This window comes from Engystomops pustulosus, chromosome 11 (genome assembly GCF_040894005.1).
Source record: "Engystomops pustulosus chromosome 11, aEngPut4.maternal, whole genome shotgun sequence".
Taxonomy (NCBI): Eukaryota; Metazoa; Chordata; class Amphibia; order Anura; family Leptodactylidae; genus Engystomops; species Engystomops pustulosus.
The window spans coordinates 7562897-7582649 of NC_092421.1; the positions used below are offsets into that span (position 1 = coordinate 7562897).

At 48.1% G+C, this 19753-nt stretch overlaps 2 protein-coding genes across 2 annotated transcripts; both read left to right on the forward strand.

The window, feature by feature from the left end:
* Positions 1–860: 860 nt before the first annotated feature.
* On the forward strand, positions 861–18738 carry LOC140106000 (glycine N-acyltransferase-like). The gene is made up of 6 exons (XM_072130145.1): positions 861–1113; positions 1191–1298; positions 1391–1517; positions 2137–2275; positions 8448–8556; positions 17976–18738. The coding sequence occupies exons 1-6, from the start codon at positions 1036–1038 to the stop codon at positions 18273–18275; spliced, it is 861 nt and encodes a 286-aa protein (XP_071986246.1). The 5' UTR covers positions 861–1035; the 3' UTR covers positions 18276–18738.
* Positions 3316–7282, forward strand: LOC140105999 (uncharacterized). Its single transcript, XM_072130144.1, has 2 exons — positions 3316–3608; positions 3700–7282. The coding sequence occupies exon 2, from the start codon at positions 3905–3907 to the stop codon at positions 6929–6931; it is 3027 nt and encodes a 1008-aa protein (XP_071986245.1). The 5' UTR covers positions 3316–3608; positions 3700–3904; the 3' UTR covers positions 6932–7282.
* Positions 18739–19753: the final 1015 nt, after the last annotated feature.

Genomic DNA, 19753 nt, shown 5'->3' on the forward strand with positions numbered 1-19753 from the left:
TGTCGCTTCCCCGCTCAGGTCCCTGGAGTTCACCTTCTTCTTCCTGGTGCATGTAAGTGCATTGTCCGTGTATAATGCGCTGTGCAGGGAGTCCCTTAGATCCTGCGTCCGATATCCTGCATGTGTCGCTTCCCCGCTCAGGTCCCTGGAGTTCACCTTCTTCTTCCTGGTGCATGTAAGTGCATTGTCCGTGTATAATGCGCTGTGCAGGGAGTCCCTTAGATCCTGCGTCCGATATCCTGCATGTGTCGCTTCCCCGCTCAGGTCCCTGGAGTTCACCTTCTTCTTCCTGGTGCATGTAAGTGCATTGTCCGTGTATAATGCGCTGTGCAGGGAGTCCCTTAGATCCTGCGTCCGATATCCTGCATGTGTCACTTCCCCGCTCAGGTCCCCGGAGTTCACCTTCTTCTTCCTGGTGCATGTAAGTGCATTGTCCGTGTATAATGCGCTGTGCGGGGAGTCACTAAGATCCTGCATTATATCCTGCATGTGTCGCTTCCCCGCTCAGGTCCCTGGAGTTCACCTTCTTCTTCCTGGTGCATGTAAGTGCATTGTCCGTGTATAATGCGCTGTGCAGGGAGTCCCTTAGATCCTGCGTCCGATATCCTGCATGTGTCGCTTCCCCGCTCAGGTCCCCGGAGTTCACCTTCATCGTATCGATCCGTGTGGCCAATACCGTCTATACGTCCCCCATGCGCTCGTGTGAATGCCGCCTTCCACTGCAGATTTTTCACAACAAAATACAGCTCTGAATCCGCAATGTGTGCAGATAGCCTAAGAGAAGTAGTAGACTGGATTACCTGGATCCGTTGTGTGAGGTTTCCATGATATAAGCGATCTTCAATCCTACTGCTTTCTGCTGAAAACCTGAGAGGGCAGAGCCGCCATATTGCTCCGCGTCATACGTGTTATAATATCAGTGTTTTACATTTTTTCCTCACTTCCTCCCTCAAGGGAGCAAATACATAGATTCTCGTGGAGTCGCCTTCAGTTTGGAGAACGGTTCAGTCAGTTTGCCTGATTTTTTCTGCTAGAATGCGTTTCCTGACCGGATCTGACAAGCTAACCACACTGCGAAATCTACTGACCCAGAGTTTCCCAGCATCGCTGAAGGTAGGAAAGGGTAAAGGTTATGACCTCGCTCCGTCTAGACTCCTGTCCTGAGTATCGCGTTTCCTATGGTCATGCAGGTACACGGTGCAGTCCACCACGTGGTACGCAATAACCCCTTCAGGCTCCAAGTGCTGGTGGACCAGTGGCCAGAATTTACTTCTGTCATGTGTCGCCCCCCACTGGAGGTGAGTGTCCACACACATCTAATCATCATTACTGATTGGCCGATAGCTGCAGGTGAACCAGACATAAGACCACCCTTATGTTTCCTTCTTAGGAGATGACGGACGCCGCGGACCCCTACATGAACACTTATTTTCTTTTCAGTAAGAATCCACAGAACCTTATCCAAATGCTGAAAGATCCCAACAGTGTAAACTGGAAGCAGAAGCTACAGATACAAGGTAAGACTACGGATAGATGACTACAGGGTCGGACTGGAGCCCCTATTGAGGGGGTTTCCCACAAAAAAATGTTTCACATGTCAATCCCCTAGTGATGTTTCAATCTGTGGGATAGCCTGGCTCAGATGCAAAACACAGCAGGGACAGCAGAGAGCTTCAAGAAGGGTCTAGATGCCTTTTTACATCTAAATAACATTGACAGTTATGTTATAATATAGGATTGTTCCTTCCTCATCTAATCCCTTCCCTGTACTTGATGGACACGTGTCTTATATCAACCGTATAAACTATGTAACTTTGTTATCTTTCCTTAGCCAGGATCTGGCTGGATGCCAGGTAAGATAACAAAGTTGATTTTCTGGGGATGTGAGGGTAACAATTTATAGCTAAAAGAAGGTGTCATTTAGTTAGTCAGTCCTTATGGAAACCTTATGAAAAATGTGCTGACAGATTCCCTTTAATTTTGGGGTCTGCCCAAAGAATGTGAATATGAAAATGCAACGGTGACGAAACCGACCGTGAGCCAAATCTGGCTAACTCATCCTAAAGTATGTAAAATTCATTTTCAAATATTGGTATTTCCATACAAGTTCTCCAGATAAGTGTTTCCTGTATACAGGGTGTCAGCCAGAGCTGGGGGAAGTGCTGCACGACATCAGTTCCTCCCATGGAAGCTGCATGCAGACGACCAGCAATGTCTTATACATGAAGCTCGGGACAACGGCTACAAACCAAGTAAAGGATCAGAACTCTACGAGGTGACTCACAAATCCTCTATCTAGTGCTGGCGAACCTTTTAGAAACTACAACCCCAAACCCACTTACTACAAGATGCCAGCATGGTATTTTAAACTTTTTATAATTGCTGTTCCCTGTCACAGCTTTAAATCGTATCAGCATCTTGAAGGCCCCAATACAGTAAAAAGAAGATTGATACAATCAGGTTTTCATTGTAGCTTCAATTCAGGTTTCCCTGAACAGGATGAATCGGGGCTCCTGGAGCAGGAACTCCAATGATAATCCAGCTCCCTGCATCCAGCCAAAGATGTGGGACTGTAAAATAGCACATAGAATGGTACATCCTGGGCTATTTTGGCCTTGTTTGGGATGATGGGGTGACAGTCTGAGTGCCACCTCTGCCACCCGTGCCATAGGTTCGCCACCACTGCTCTATACGATGATAATAATTTATGTTCTTGGGCTTCTAACATGCATAGACACCGTCCTACCATGCAGTGCAATGATGTAGAATCCAACTACACGTCCACCAGGGCCAATGTTATTCTACAATCTCCAACTATAATTCCACCATAGATTACTAACCACAGAGACCCAATGGGGATCATTTACTAAGGGTCCGTCTGACGGACTTTCGTCGGGTTTCCCGGTGATTTCCGTTTTGCGCCGGATTGCCCCGGGGTTTTGGCACACGCGATCGGATTTTGGCACATCGGCGCCGGCTTGCACCCGACAGAAATCAAGGGGGCATGGCCGTCAGACTACCCGACGGATTCAGACAAACCGCAGAATTTAAAAACGTGATTGTGTCGTAAGAATGAGCACTCACATGCACTGGGAAGAAGCAGGTGAACCCCGGGGGACCTCAGCGCGGAAGCGACGGATGCGGGAACTCGGGCGTACGATCTTCATGAATTGGGCTGGATCCGAATCCTCATCGGACAATGCGCCGCAGGATCAAGACAGGACCGAGTAAGTAAATCTGCCCACAATCCGATTGCGTGCGCCAAAATCTCGGGGCAAAACGGAAATCGTCAGGAAACCCCTTAGTAAATGAGCCCCAATGTGTTCATTGCTATAGTGTCATGCCTTCTCAGGCATATATCTAAGTGATTTTGCCAGCAGCTCCACCTGCTGATAGATTATTGTATTGCAGCCTCATTTATTCTGCCTCATGTTTCCCTGCAGACTAACCTTTTCCTACTTTGGCTTCCTTAGTTTCCCATCATGCCTTTCTCTAGCCTGGCCCCATGCCTCTTTAGCAGCCATCTTGCTCCATAGAAGCTGCACACACTAATGTCTCTCTCTTGGACAGTTAGTTTATCTGTTGTTTTCCTCATCATAGAACAGTCGGTGAGTTAATATGCAATTCATGTATCTTACAGAATGTGATGTAGTGATATATGCTGTGCAACTTGTACTGAATGCTGTTATTTTCTTGTAGTTTTATACTGATCCTATTAATAAAAGTTGAAAAGGACCCCCTGCGTCCAGCTCAATGAATTGATAGGAAAAGAGTTTAGCTGTCTGACAACTCGTTCACAGGGACGGATTGAGGGTGTCAGAACAGTAAAACGACTACTATATAACGGGGTTGAAGCACAGATACTGTCTTCTATCAGCAAGCAGTCAAGCAGCTTACAGCCACAATGTCAGACAGAGGATCTGCTGCACGGTCCCATGTCAGCTCAGCAGCTTCAAGGACCTCTAAGAGCAGTCTCGCAGCTGCAACCGCCAGAGCAAAGGCAGAAGCAGCCAAAGTGAGAGCTGCCTTTGCTGAAAAGGAATTGAAATTAAAGAAGGAAAAAGCAGACCTAGAAGCCAACCTTGCAAAACTTGCTGTGGACATGGAAGCAGCAGCAGCAGAAGCTGAGGCGCAGGCTTTAGAAGCAGCAGCATGCGGCACTTGTGAAGGAGCCAGCATAAAACTCGAACCTGAACTTGGTCATCAGGATATCTCGCAGCGCACTTCAGAATATGTGCTACAGCAAGCCCAGTTAGACCAGTACCTACATCCACTTCAAAGAGTGAGATCAAACTCTGCTGATCATCTAAGACAACATCCTGTCATTCAGTCAACAACCCTCACACATCACCCTAAGCATGAAGGTAATTCTGTCTACCAATCACCCTGCATGCAACCTACATCCAGACCGATGGGTCCCTACCACTCAGTGACTGCTTTCAAGAAAGAAGGTGCTGACAAAGACTACTTTGACAGCAATGCATTCTATGACAATTACTCAACTAATCCTCACCACAGCAATGCTCATCCAGATCACCCTCTCAGAGACCAAGAGCTACCACCTTTCCTCAAGTTCTTTGCACGCCGTGAGCTGCTCACCAAAGGTCTCTCAAAATTTAATGACCGGCCTGAAAGTTACAGAGCATGGAGAGCTTCTTTCAGGAATGCCACAGCAGGCCTAGACCTCTCTGCAAGTGAAGAGGTGGACCTGTTGGTGAAGTGGCTAGGAGACGAGTCGACAGAGCATGCAAAACGCATCAGAGATATTAACATCAACTACCCGAGCAGAGGCTTGGACATGTTATGGGAGAGGCTCAATGAGTGCTACGGCTCCTCAGAGATGATAGAGGAATCCCTCTTTAAAAGGTTAGAGGACTTTCCTAAAATATCAAACAAAAGCTTTCACAAGCTAAGAGAATTGAGTGACCTCTTGACAGAACTACAAGTTGCCAAGTCTGAAGGAGACCTGCTAGGCCTCACGTCCTTAGATGCAGCTAGAGGCATCAAATCCATAGTGCAGAAGCTACCTTACAGCTTACAGGAGAAATGGATGAATCGGGGCTCAGAGTACAAAGAAAGACACAACGTGCAGTTCCCACCATTCTTCTTTTTTGTAGATTTCGTACGTCAGCAGGCGAAGATCAGGAATGATCCTAGTTTTGACTTTTCCACCGTAGACCTCGTCAACCCAGGTACAGGTAATCCTGCTTTAATGCGTAACCCCAGAGGCACACCTATCACCGTACACAAAACAAATGTATCTCCTGCCGATTTATCATATGAGACTGATAGTATACCAGAAACCAGTGGGACACTAACAAAAGACCCAAACACTGAGTGCCCCTTACATAAAAAGCCTCACTCACTGCAGAAGTGTAGAAGTTATAGGAACAAATCTCTTAAGGACCGCAGAATGTTCCTCAAGGAGAATGACATATGCTACAGGTGTTGTGCATCTACATCTCACTTAGCCAGAGATTGCAACGCCAGTATTTCTTGCTCCGAGTGCAACAGCCAGGAACACATTACGGCTCTACACCCAGGGCCAGCACCACAGATTCCCTCACCATCAGACAGTACTTCAGAGCACGGCGGGGAGAGGATAGACAGTGCACCCCCTGATGTGTCACCTCTGTGTACTCAAGTTTGCGGAGAAGATCTAGGTAACAAATCTTGCTCAAAGATCTGTCCAGTCATAGTTTACCCTATAGGTCACAGAGAAAGAGCAGTTAAACTGTACGCCACCCTGGATGACCAGAGCAACAGGTCACTTGCAAGTACAGCTTTCTTTGACATCTTTCAAATCAAAGGACATAGTTCGTCCTACTCTCTTAAAACATGTACAGGAGTGAGCAAGGAAACTGGGAGAAGAGCCACAGGTTACCAGATTGAGTCTATAGATGGTCAGACATCCTTACCCCTTCCTACACTAATAGAGTGTAATTCAATCCCGAACAGTAGGGAAGAAATCCCCACACCAGAAGCAGCTCTACAGCATGCTCATTTGAGAAGCATAGCACATCTTATCCCCACCCTGGATCCTCAAGCCAAATTGGTCCTTTTGCTGGGTAGAGACATTATCAGAGTTCACAAAGTGAGGAAGCAGATAAATGGTCCTCATAACTCACCCTACGCTCAGAAACTAGACTTAGGATGGGTCATCATAGGGGATGTTCACCGAGAGAAGCTCCCCAACTCAGAACTCCTGGATACCAGAGAAGGCAAGCATGCCACCAATTACCTGTGTGATAGAGATGTGATCACCAAAGGGTTCCCATCTTCATTTTATGGAAAGGACTCTGCCAATGTCTGTCAGTGCCACAATGAAGCCAACTGTGACCACATCACTGAGCAGTGCACACGAAGAACAGGATTCACAGGAAAACATTGCAAACAGAAATGTCTGCCAGAGACTTTCAGATATGATTGCCGTCAGATGTGTGAGTGTCCACACAATGCAACCAGTGACCATGTTACTGGAACCTGTTATTGTAACCCTGGTTTCAAGGGCATCCACTGTGATCAAGCTGCCCTAAAGATGGAGAAACTAAACCCTTACACCAAGATCAGCCCTGTGCGTGGCTCTGAGAGACACTCTGCAAGTGCCATTATTGGTGTCATTGTCCTACTGATCATAATGACCTTACTGGGGCTTTTCTTGTGCTACCAACAAAGGCAAAAGGACAAAGACCGCGACATGCCAAACGTGTCTTTTTCCCCAGCAAAAGCAGTCCAAACACGAGAGCGGTTACGTGGAGCCGACACTCAGCCTTCTTCAGGACACGCAACACCAGATCTCAAACTACATGAAGAAACCTTGCGACCTGCCAAGGAACAGCCACATCCCCAGCCACTACGACCATCTGCCTGTCCGGCACGGTCCTTTGCATGGGACATTTTGGGACAAGCAAAATGGAAAGCTGTTTCTTAGACTTGTTTTTGAACTTGTTCTATTTCTCTCTAGTTAAAATGTTAAAATGTTCATGTGGTATCCCTTGGAAACCAGACAGGGAGTGTCATGCCTTCTCAGGCATATATCTAAGTGATTTTGCCAGCAGCTCCACCTGCTGATAGATTATTGTATTGCAGCCTCATTTATTCTGCCTCATGTTTCCCTGCAGACTAACCTTTTCCTACTTAGGCTTCCTTAGTTTCCCATCATGCCTTTCTCTAGCCTGGCCCCATGCCTCTTTAGCAGCCATCTTGCTCCATAGAAGCTGCACACACTAATGTCTCTCTCTTGGACAGTTAGTTTATCTGTTGTTTTCCTCATCATAGAACAGTCGGTGAGTTAATATGCAATTCATGTATCTTACAGAATGTGATGTAGTGATATATGCTGTGCAACTTGTACTGAATGCTGTTATTTTCTTGTAGTTTTATACTGATCCTATTAATAAAAGTTGAAAAGGACCCCCTGCGTCCAGCTCAATGAATTGATAGGAAAAGAGTTTAGCTGTCTGACAACTCGTTCACAGGGACGGATTGAGGGTGTCAGAACATATAGTGTCCCCATAAGTACCAGGCACCGTGGCAACAATTAGGATATGGGCAGGATTGTGATGCCCCTAACCTCCGTGTTACAGTAAACTGCTCAGTTGGTCAGGGGTGACAACATTATTAAGTATCTGCCAAAATGAGTCAGAGTCCGAAGGTTGCCCAATTTGCCAAGAAGGGAAGAACCAGATGCAGAATGCGGCGGTGGTCCAGCTGCTGCAGTGATTCGGGGCAAATGGAATAATACATGGGTGCATCCAATAGGTTTACTGAAAAAATTGGTGCCAAGGCCCCATGTTTCAGGGCTAGAACAGCCCCTTCCTCGCAACGCGCCGGCTCACTGCAGTAACCGGATCACATGCATTTTTCATCAGCTTCTTCCATACTTCCTATGGTCACAGCCGATCCTGGTGATTGTAATAGTTACAGACGCAGTATAACCCAACCGGGTGAGCAGTTACCTGGAAGTTCTATATATGCTACAGATGTTGCCTTAAAGGGAACCTTCCACCACGGATCTACCTATAAAGGTAGATTGGGTGGTAGGTGGATCAATAGGACGTGAGGATAGCCCTTTTACAGGTGAATCCTCACGTCCCCACATTTTTTTTGATAACTTTTATACTCATAATAAGTAAATTTTGTAAAGAGGCTACTGGGGCGTGGAGTAGCTGCAGCCACGCCCCAGTAGCCTCTTTGTTTCTCCTACCCAAAATCTTCTGCGTGCAGCTCCTCGTAGCTGTGTGCCCTCGTCTGACGAACCTGATAAAAGTTATCAAAAAAGTGCCGGGACGTGAGGATTAGCCCTTAAAAGGTCTATCCTCACATCCTATTGATCCACCTACCACCCAATCTACCTTTATGGGTAGATTCATGGTGGTAGGTTCCCTTTAAGAGCTCTTATAGGCAAATACATTCTTGCTTGACATTTTCCTATCTCCATCTTACAGGACAAACAACTTCCACTTCGGTGCATTAACCCTGGATGACGCCCCCCTAGTCAACGCAGAATGGGGTTTCGGTGGTAATGAGCGCAGCAAGGATTACATTGCACGATGTATCCAGATTAGAGATGAGCGAACACTAAAATGCTCGGGTACTCGTTATTCGAGACGAACTTTTCCCGATGCTCGAGTGCTCGTCTCGAATAACGAACCCCATTGAAGTCAATGGGAGACTCGAGCATTTTTCAAGGGGACCAAGGCTCTGCACAGGGAAGCTTGGCCAAACACCTGGGAACCTCAGAAAAGGATGGAAACACCACGGAAATGGACAGGAAACAGCAGGGGCAGCATGCATGGATGCCTCTGAGGCTGCCTAATCGCACCATTATGCCAAAATTATGGGCAACAGCATGGCCATGACAGAGTGACAGAATGAAGCTAGATAGCATCTAAAACATCCAATAATTGACCCTGACACTATAGGGGACGGCATGCAGAGGCAGCGGCAGCAGGCTAGAGAGTGTCATGGCGACATACCCTAAATGGACTCAGGCTTCAAACCAATGGGTGGCAGAGAGGAACCAAAGGAGGTGAGCAAGAAGCGCTCAAATAATATCGGTACATGATAAAAGTTTGCCAGTATATTTTGTGGATTACACAGCAGGGTGGCGACAAAGTTAACATGGAAGCCATGAAAACAACCCAAAATTCTGCCTGACACAGCTCGTTTGATAAGGGGACCATGTATGGAGGCAGTGAACTAGTAGTAGATTAAAGGTGCTGCAGTTAAAACTATGTTAGTTGGATCTTGGCATGGAGCTGGCGCTCCGCTGCCAGGCGAGCTTTCGCCAATCCAAGCCCCTGTCTATAGGCTACTCCCCAAACAGCACTTCTAAGAACCTTTTGTATAAGATCAAGTGTAGTAGCGTTCTTATAAGTTTAGGATATGGCGGGTGAGGGGAATGTAAACAGATGCGCAAGAAGCGCTGAAATAATATCCCTAAATGGTAAAAGTTTGCAAGTATATTTTGTGGATTACACAGCAGGGTGGCGACAAAGTTAACAACTTTGATGTGGAATGCCCTGTAATAGCTCTTGGGCGGTGTGCCTTTTATCGCCTAGGCTCAGCAGTTTCAGCACCGCCTGCTGTCGCTTAGCGACGGCACTGCTGCTGTGCCTAGAGCTACCGACTGATGGCGCCATGCCCACGGATGGTAATTCGGAGGAGGAGGAGGTGGAGGAGGGGTGGGAGGAGGTATAGTAGGCCTTTGAGACCTGGACCGAGGTAGGCCCCGCAATTCTCTGCGTCGGCAGTATATGACCAGCCCCAGGGTCAGACTCGGTCCCAGCCTGCACCAAGTTAAGTGTAGTAGCGTTCTTATAAGTTTGGGATATGGCGGGTGAGGGGAATGTAAACAGATGCGCAAGAAGCGCATGATGCGCATGGAGCTGGCGTTCCGCTGCCAGGCGAGCTTTCGCCAATCCAAGCCCCTGTCTCTAGGCTACTCCCCAAACAGCACTTCTAAGAACCTTTTGTATAAGATCAAGTGTAGTAGCGTTCTTATAAGTTTAGGATATGCCGGGTGAGGGGAATGTAAACAGATGCGCAAGAAGCGCTGAAATAATATCCCTAAATGGTAAAAGTTTGCCAGTATATTTTGTGGATAACACAGCAGGGTGGCGACAAAGTTAACAACTTTGATGTGGAATCCATGAAAACAACCCAAATTTCTGCCTGACACACCTCGTTTGATAAAGGGACGATGTATGGAGGCAGCTATATGGACGACTTTTGGAGGTAGCAATGGAGACAACGTGTGGAGGCTGCTATGGAGACAATTTAATTTGGATAGTGCCTGTATGTGGCAGTCCCAAACATTTTTCAAACCAGAGGAGCAGGTAGGTGGCCCTCCAGTAAAATGGGATAGATTGAGTGCCTGTATGTGGCAGTCCCAAAAATGTTTCAAACCAGAGGAGCAGGTAGGTGGCCCTCCAGTAAAATGGAATAGATTGAGTGCCTGTATGTGGCAGTCCCAAAAATTCTTCAAACCAGAGGAGCAGGTAGGTGGCCCTCCAGTAAAATGGAATAGATTGAGTGCCTGTATGTGGCAGTCCCAAAAATTGTTCAAACCAGAGGAGCAGGTAGGTGGCCCTGCAGTAAAATGGAATAGATTGAGTGCCTGTATGTGGCAGTCCCAAAAATGTTTCAAACCAGAGGAGCAGGTAGGTGGCCCTCCAGTAAAATGGAATAGATTGAGTGCCTGTATGTGGCAGTCCCAAAAATTGTTCAAACCAGAGGAGCAGGTAGGTGGCCCTGCAGTAAAATGGAATAGATTGAGTGCCTGTATGTGGCAGTCCCAAAAATGTTTCAAACCAGAGGAGCAGGTAGGTGGCCCTCCAGTAAAATGGAATAGATTGAGTGCCTGTATGTGGCAGTCCCAAAAATTGTTCAAACCAGAGGAGCAGGTAGGTGGCCCTGCAGTAAAATGGAATAGATTGAGTGCCTGTATGTGGCAGTCCCAAAAATGTTTCAAACCAGAGGAGCAGGTAGGTGGCCCTCCAGTAAAATGGAATAGATTGAGTGCCTGTATGTGGCAGTCCCAAAAATGTTTTAAAACAGAGGACCGGGTAGGTGGCCCTCCAGAAAAATGGAATAGATTGAGTGCCTGTATGTGGCACTCACAAAAATTGTTTCAAACAGAGGACCGGGTAGGTGGCCCTCCAGAAAAATTAAATGCATGAAGTACTATAGCAAGAGCCAGTGGGCCCTGTCAAAAAATAGCCATTTTCCTCTGCTTTACTGTACAAAGAGGAGGAGAAGGAGGAAAATGAGGAGGAGGAGGAGGAGTGGATCAATTATTCAGGTTGAGCTTCCTTCACCTGGTGGAGATTGGAAATTCTGAGAAATCCAGCCTTTATTCATTTTAATAAGCGTCAGCCTGTCAGCGCTGTCAGTCGACAGGCGTGTACGCTTATCGGTGATGATGCCACCAGCTGCACTGAAAACCCACTCGGACAAGACGCTAGCGGCAGGGCAGGCAAGAACCTCCAAGGCGTACAGCGCCAGTTCGTGCCACATGTCCAGCTTTGAAACCCAGTAGTTGTAGGGAGCTGTGTGATCATTTAGGACGATGGTATGGTCAGCTACGTACTCCCTCACCATCTTTCTGTAAAGATCAGCCCTACTCTGCCGAGACTGGGGACAGGTGACAGTGTCTTGCTGGGGTGACATAAAGCTGGCAAAAGCCTTGTAAAGCGTACCCTTGCCAGTGCTGGACAAGCTGCCTGCTCGCCTACTCTCCCTCGCTACTTGTCCCGCAGAACTACGCACTCTGCCGCTAGCGCTGTCAGAAGGGAAATACTGTTTCAGCTTGTGCACCAGGGCCTGCTGGTATTCATGCATTCTCACACTCCTTTCCTCTCCAGGGATGAGAGTGGGAAGATTTTGCTTGTACCGTGGGTCCAGGAGAGTGAACACCCAGTAATCGGTGCTGGAATAAATTCTTTGAACGCGAGGGTCACGGGATAGGCAGCCTAGCATGAAATCTGCCATATGCGCCAGAGTACCAACGCGTAAGAATTCACTCCCCTCACTGGCCTGACTGTCCATTTCCTCCTCCTCCAACTCCTCTTCTTCTGCCCATACACGCTGAACAGTGAAGGACTCAACAATGGTCCCCTCTTGTGTCTCGCCAACATTCTCCTCCTCTTCCTCCTCATCCTCCTCCACCTCCACCTCCTCCGATATGCGCTGAGAAACAGACCTCAGGGTGCTTTGGCTATCAACAAGGGAATCTTCTTCCCCCGTCTCTTGTGACGAGCGCAAAGCTTCCGACTTCATGCTGACCAGAGAGTTTTTCAACAGGCCAAGCAGCGGGATGGTGAGGCTGATGATGGCGGCATCGCCACTGACCATCTGTGTTGACTCCTCAAAGTTACTCAGCACCTGACAGATATCAGACATCCACGTCCACTCCTCATTGTAGACTTGAGGAAGCTGACTGACCTGACTACCAGTTCTGGTGGAAGTTGACATCTGGCAGTCTACAATCGCTCTGCGCTGCTGGTAAACTCTGGATAACATGGTCAGTGTTGAATTCCACCTCGTGGGCACGTCGCACAACAGTCGGTGAGCGGGCAGTTGGAGGCGGCGCTGCGCTGCCCTGAGAGTGGCAGCATCTGGGCTGGACTTCCTGAAATGCGCACAGATGCGGCGCACCTTCGTGAGCAAATCAGACAGATTGGGGTATGTCTTGAGGAAACGCTGCACTATCAGATTTAACACATGGGCCAGGCATGGCACATGTGTCAGTCTGCCGAGTTGCAGAGCCGCCACCAGGTTACGGCCGTTGTCACACACAACCATTCCCGGCTTGAGGTTCAGCGGTGCCAGCCACAGATCAGTCTGCGCCGTGATGCCCTGTAATAGCTCTTGGGCGGTGTGCCTTTTGTCGCCTAGGCTCAGCAGTTTGAGCACCGCCTGCTGTCGCTTAGCGACGGCACTGCTGCTGTGCCTAGAGCTACCGACTGATGGCGCCGTGCCCACGGATGGTAGTTCGGAGGAGGAGGTGGAGGAGGGGTGGGAGGAGGAGGAGGCATAGTAGGCCTGAAACACCTGGACCGAGGTAGGCCCCGCAATCCTCGGCGTCGGCAGTATATGAGCAGCCCCAGGGTCAGACTCGGTCCCAGCCTCCACCAAGTTAACCCAATGTGCCGTCAGCGATATATAGTGGCCCTGCCCGGCAGCACTCGTCCACGTGTCCGTGGTCAGGTGGACCTTGTCAGAAACGGCGTTGGTCAGGGCACGGATGATGTTGTCTGACACGTGCTGGTGCAGGGCTGGGACGGCACATCGGGAAAAGTAGTGGCGGCTGGGGACCGAATACCGAGGGGCGGCCGCCGCCATGAGGTTGCGAAAGGCCTCGGTCTCTACTAGCCTATAGGGCAGCATCTCCAGGCTAAGCAATCTGGAGATGTGCACATTAAGGGCTTGGGCGTGCGGGTGGGTTGCACTATATTTGCGTTTCCGCTCCAGCGTCTGGGGTATGGAGAGCTGAACGCTGGTGGATGCTGTGGAGGATCGTGGAGGCGACGATGGGGTTTTTGTGCCAGGGTCCTGGGCAGGGGGCTGACTAGCAGCTGACACAGGGGAAGGAGCAGTGGTGTGCACGGCCGGAGGTGAACGGGCTTGTTGCCACTGAGTGGGGTGCTTAGCATTCATATGCCTGCGCATACTGGTGGTAGTTAAGCTAGTAGTGGTGGAACCCCTGCTGAGCCTGGTTTGGCAAATGTTGCACACCACAGTCCGTCGGTCATCCGGTGTTTCCTTAAAGAACCTCCACACTTCTGAAGATCTAGCCCTCGCCGCAAGAGCCCTCACCACGGGAGCTTCACTAGTTGACAGTGGCGCTGATGCACCAGCTCTGGCCCTGCCTCTCCGTCTGGCCCCACCACTGCCTCTTCCAACCTGTTCAGGTCGAGGACTCTCCTCCGTCTCAGAAGCACTGTGTTCACCCGGCCTCTCAACCCAGCTTGGGTCTGTCACCTCATCATCCTCCGATCCCTCAGTCTGCTCCCCCCTCGGACTTCCTGCCCTGACAACAACTTCCCCACTGTCTGACAACCGTGTCTCCTCATCGTCGGACACCTCTTTACACACTTCCACTACGTCAAGAAGGTCATCATCACCCACAGACTGTGACTGGTGGAAAACCTGGGCATCGGAAAATTGCTCAGCAGCAACCGGACAAGTGGTTTGTGACTGTGGGAAGGGTCCAGAAAACAGTTCCTCAGAGTATGCCGGTTCAAATGCCAAATTTTCCTGGGAGGGGGCAGACTGGGGGGGAGGAGGCTGAGGTGCAGGAGCTGGAGGAGTGGGGATTTCGGTGACATGGGTGGACTGCGTGGAAGACTGACTGGTGGTGGACAAATTGCTCGAAGCATTGTCAGCAATCCACGACATCACCTGTTCGCACTGTTCTGGCCTCAACAGTGCTCTACCACGAGTCCCAGTAACTTCAGACATGAACCTAGGGAGTGTAGCTCTGCGGCGTTCCCCTGCTCCCTCATCAGCAGGTGGTGTCTCACCCCGCCCAGGACCACGGCCTCTGACCCCTGCAGTAGTTGGACGCCCACGTCCCCGCCCTCGTCCTCTACCCCTAGCCCTCGGGTTAAACATTTTTAAAATGAGAGTTATAACTTTTTTTTTTTTTTTACTTCTTTTTGTTTTTTTTTGTGTTTTTTTGTGTTTTTTTTTGTTTTTTTTTGAGTTTTTAAAACCAAACAATCCTATCCTATTGCTATGGCTATTTTCTAGCCAAGTATCAAAGGAAGCACACTACTATGCCAGATGAGATGACACTGAGTTAGTGCCTAATAGAAATCCAACCCCTACTGAATTTTGCCACTTCGGCCTTTGCTATGGATATGTGCGCCACTAAGCGCAGAACACAGCGGTCGCAAGTCTCACTACAAATTGCTCAGAATTGGCAAGTACATGCACTGCAGAAAGTACAGCCACCAGCAGATCAACCAGAAATCAAATATATAGAACGCTACTGTAGGCTTCAAGAAGCTGTTTGTATTCTCCTATGGCTATTTTCTAGCCAAGTATCAAAGGAAGCACACTACTATGCCAGATGAGATGACACTGAGTTATTGCCTAATAGAAATCCAACCCCTACTGAATTTTGCCACTTCGGCCTTTGCTATGGATATGTGCGCCACTAAGCGCAGAACACAGCGGTCGCAAGTCTCACTACAAATTGCTCAGAATTGGCAAGTACATGCACTGCAGAAACTACAGCCACCAGCAGATCAACCAGAAATCAAATATATAGAACGCTACTGTAGGCTTCAAGAAGCTGTTTGTATTCTCCTATGGCTATTTTCTAGCCAAGTATCAAAGGAAGCACACTACTATGCCAGATGAGATGACACTGAGTTATTGCCTAATAGAAATCCAACCCCTACTGAATTTTGCCACTTCGGCCTTTGCTATGGATATGTGCGCCACTAAGCGCAGAACACAGCGGTCGCAAGTCTCACTACAAATTGCTCAGAATTGGCAAGTACATGCACTGCAGAAAGTACAGCCACCAGCAGATCAACCAGAAATCAAATATATAGAACGCTACTGTAGGCTTCAAGAAGCTGTTTGTATTCTCCTATGGCTATTTTCTAGCCAAGTATCAAAGGAAGCACACTACTATGCCAGATGAGATGACACTGAGTTATTGCCTAATAGAAATCCAACCCCTACTGAATTTTGCCACTTCGGCCTTTGCTATGGATATGTGCGCCACTAAGCGCAGAACACAGCGGTCGCAAGTCTCACTACAAATTGCTCAGAATTGGCAAGTACATGCACTGCAGAAACTACAGCCACCAGCAGATCAACCAGAAATCAAATATATAGAACGCTACTGTAGGCTTCAAGAAGCTGTTTGTATTCTCCTATGGCTATTTTCTAGCCAAGTATCAAAGGAAGCACACTACTATGCCAGATGAGATGACACTGAGTTATTGCCTAATAGAAATCCAACCCCTACTGAATTTTGCCACTTCGGCCTTTGCTATGGATATGTGCGCCACTAAGCGCAGAACACAGCGGTCGCAAGTCTCACTACAAATTGCTCAGAATTGGCAAGTACATGCACTGCAGAAACTACAGCCACCAGCAGATCAACCAGAAATCAAATATATAGAACGCTACTGTAGGCTTCAAGAAGCTGTTTGTATTCTCCTATGGCTATTTTCTAGCCAAGTATCAAAGGAAGCACACTACTATGCCAGATGAGATGACACTGAGTTATTGCCTAATAGAAATCCAACCCCTACTGAATTTTGCCACTTCGGCCTTTGCTATGGATATGTGCGCCACTAAGCGCAGAACACAGCGGTCGCAAGTCTCACTACAAATTGCTCAGAATTGGCAAGTACATGCACTGCAGAAACTACAGCCACCAGCAGATCAACCAGAAATCAAATATATAGAACGCTACTGTAGGCTTCAAGAAGCTGTTTGTATTCTCCTATGGCTATTTTCTAGCCAAGTATCAAAGGAAGCACACTACTATGCCAGATGAGATGACACTGAGTTATTGCCTAATAGAAATCCAACCCCTACTGAATTTTGCCACTTCGGCCTTTGCTATGGATATGTGCGCCACTAAGCGCAGAACACAGCGGTCGCAAGTCTCACTACAAATTGCTCAGAATTGGCAAGTACATGCACTGCAGAAACTACAGCCACCAGCAGATCAACCAGAAATCAAATATATAGAACGCTACTGTAGGCTTCAAGAAGCTGTTTGTATTCTCCTATGGCTATTTTCTAGCCAAGTATCAAAGGAAGCACACTACTATGCCAGATGAGATGACACTGAGTTATTGCCTAATAGAAATCCAACCCCTACTGAATTTTGCCACTTCGGCCTTTGCTATGGATATGTGCGCCACTAAGCGCAGAACACAGCGGTCGCAAGTCTCACTACAAATTGCTCAGAATTGGCAAGTACATGCACTGCAGAAACTACAGCCACCAGCAGATCAACCAGAAATCAAATATATAGAACGCTACTGTAGGCTTCAAGAAGCTGTTTGTATTCTCCTATGGCTATTTTCTAGCCAAGTATCAAAGGAAGCACACTACTATGCCAGATGAGATGACACTGAGTTATTGCCTAATAGAAATCCAACCCCTACTGAATTTTGCCACTTCGGCCTTTGCTATGGATATGTGCGCCACTAAGCGCAGAACACAGCGGTCGCAAGTCTCACTACAAATTGCTCAGAATTGGCAAGTACATGCACTGCAGAAACTACAGCCACCAGCAGATCAACCAGAAATCAAATATATAGAACGCTACTGTAGGCTTCAAGAAGCTGTTTGTATTCTCCTATGGCTATTTTCTAGCCAAGTATCAAAGGAAGCACACTACTATGCCAGATGAGATGACACTGAGTTATTGCCTAATAGAAATCCAACCCCTACTGAATTTTCCCACTTCGGTCTTTGCTATGGATATGTGTGCCACTAAGAGCTAAACACAACGGTAGCAAGTCCCCCTGCTAATTCCTCACAAAATGGTAAAAGATGCAAATTAAAATAAAAAAAGTAGAACGTTATTGTAGCCCTAAGAAGGGCTGTTGGGTTCTTTGAGAATCACTCCTGCCTAACAGTAAGCTAATAGAACACCCTAACGCTTTCCCTGACCAGCAGCAGCTCTCTCCCTAGCGGCATCCAGAGACAGAATGATCCGAGCAGCGCGGCCAGCGGCTAGTCTATCCCAGGGTCACCTGATCTGGCCAGCCAACCACTGCTATCGACGTGTAAGGGTACCACGTCATGCTGGGTGGAGTGCAGAGTCTCCTGGCTTGTGATTGGCTCTGTTTCTGGCCGCAAAAAAGCAAAACGGCGGGAGCTGCCATTTTCTCGAGCGGGCGAAGTATTCGTCCGAGTAACGAGCAGTTTCGAGTACCCTAATGCTCGACCGAGCATCAAGCTCGGACGAGCATGTTCGCTCATCTCTAATCCAGATGTTTCCCACCATGTGTGCAAAGAAAGATCCCGGGCAGAAACCTATTGGTTGGTCATTAAGTGAACAATCTGCAGAAATCCGCATGGGGTACACGGAGAGCACCTACAGGGGTCAAGGGGTATTCAATAATATTGTCACAAGACTCTCGGCTATAATGACCTCACAAGGATTCCCCATCTACTGTCACATTGCGTCTGACAACACAAAGAGTCAGGCGGCCTGTATGGCGGCTGGATTTGTTCCAGTAGGTAGGTGGCAGCAGTGGACGTTCCAGCCCCGGGGTTTTATTTAGATTCTACTCTTCCCATTTGTGATCATTTACCCGGCTTTTGATATAATTGACCTTTTCTTAGGACTGACCACCATAATCGGGTCAGACACCCGTAATCCCCATCACAGAGATGAAACATCTGGACCAGATAGGAAATAAAATCCCCGGGGCCAGGATGTAAAAGAGGGCACCAGGAATGGGTTTGATCGGGGTCCATGGTGCAAAAGGGGCAACAAAACCAGGGTGCAATAGGTGTTAGGGGGCGGATAAGACCACCATGGGCCCTGGGATGTAGTAATATTATGGCCCCTACAAGTCTGGAATCACTTCCTACATCTACAGCTTCATGGGGAATGGAGGATGTGTCCCTTCTGCTGCTTTCAGTCTACGGTTTCAGGACCTTTGGAGGACCTTCAAAGCTCCTGAAATGGCTCTAGTGTACGTCTATTGAGAGCAAGAACAGATGTACGAGGATTTCATGGGTGAAGATTAGAGATGAGCGAACATGCTCGTCCGAGCTTGATGCTCGGTCGAGCATTAGGGTACTCGAAACTGCTCGTTACTCGGACGAATACTTCGCCCGCTCGAGAAAATGGCAGCTCCCGCCGTTTTGCTTTTTGGCGGCCAGAAACAGAGCCAATCACAAGCCAGGAGACTCTGCACTCCACCCAGCATGACGTGGTACCCTTACACGTCGATAGCAGTGGTTGGCTGGCCAGATCAGGTGACCCTGGGATAGACTAGCCGCTGGCCGCGCTGCTCGGATCATTCTGTGTCTGGATGCCGCTAGGGAGAGAGCTGCTGCTGGTCAGGGAAAGCGTTAGGGTGTTCTATTAGCTTACTGTTAGGCAGGAGTGATTCTCAAAGAACCCAACAGCCCTTCTTAGGGCTACAATAACGTTCTACTTTTTTTATTTTAATTTGCATCTTTTACCATTTTGTGAGGAATTAGCAGGGGGACTTGCTACCGTTGTGTTTAGCTCTTAGTGGCACACATATCCATAGCAAAGACCGAAGTGGGAAAATTCAGTAGGGGTTGGATTTCTATTAGGCAATAACTCAGTGTCATCTCATCTGGCATAGTAGTGTGCTTCCTTTGATACTTGGCTAGAAAATAGCCATAGGAGAATACAAACAGCTTCTTGAAGCCTACAGTAGCGTTCTATATATTTGATTTCTGGTTGATCTGCTGGTGGCTGTAGTTTCTGCAGTGCATGTACTTGCCAATTCTGAGCAATTTGTAGTGAGACTTGCGACCGCTGTGTTCTGCGCTTAGTGGCGCACATATCCATAGCAAAGGCCGAAGTGGCAAAATTCAGTAGGGGTTGGATTTCTATTAGGCAATAACTCAGTGTCATCTCATCTGGCATAGTAGTGTGCTTCCTTTGATACTTGGCTAGAAAATAGCCATAGGAGAATACAAACAGCTTCTTGAAGCCTACAGTAGCGTTCTATATATTTGATTTCTGGTTGATCTGCTGGTGGCTGTAGTTTCTGCA

Excerpts from the sequence above, each read along its gene's own strand:
- LOC140106000 (XM_072130145.1), top strand. The coding sequence starts at position 1,036 with ATGCGTTTCCTGACCGGATCTGACAAGCTAACCACACTGCGAAATCTA. Across the intron at positions 1,518-2,136 it reads GCAGAAGCTACAGATACAAG|GGTGTCAGCCAGAGCTGGGG; the intron begins GTAAGACTACGG and ends TCCTGTATACAG. Across the intron at positions 2,276-8,447 it reads AAGGATCAGAACTCTACGAG|GACAAACAACTTCCACTTCG; the intron begins GTGACTCACAAA and ends TCCATCTTACAG.
- LOC140105999 (XM_072130144.1), top strand. The coding sequence starts at position 3,905 with ATGTCAGACAGAGGATCTGCTGCACGGTCCCATGTCAGCTCAGCAGCT.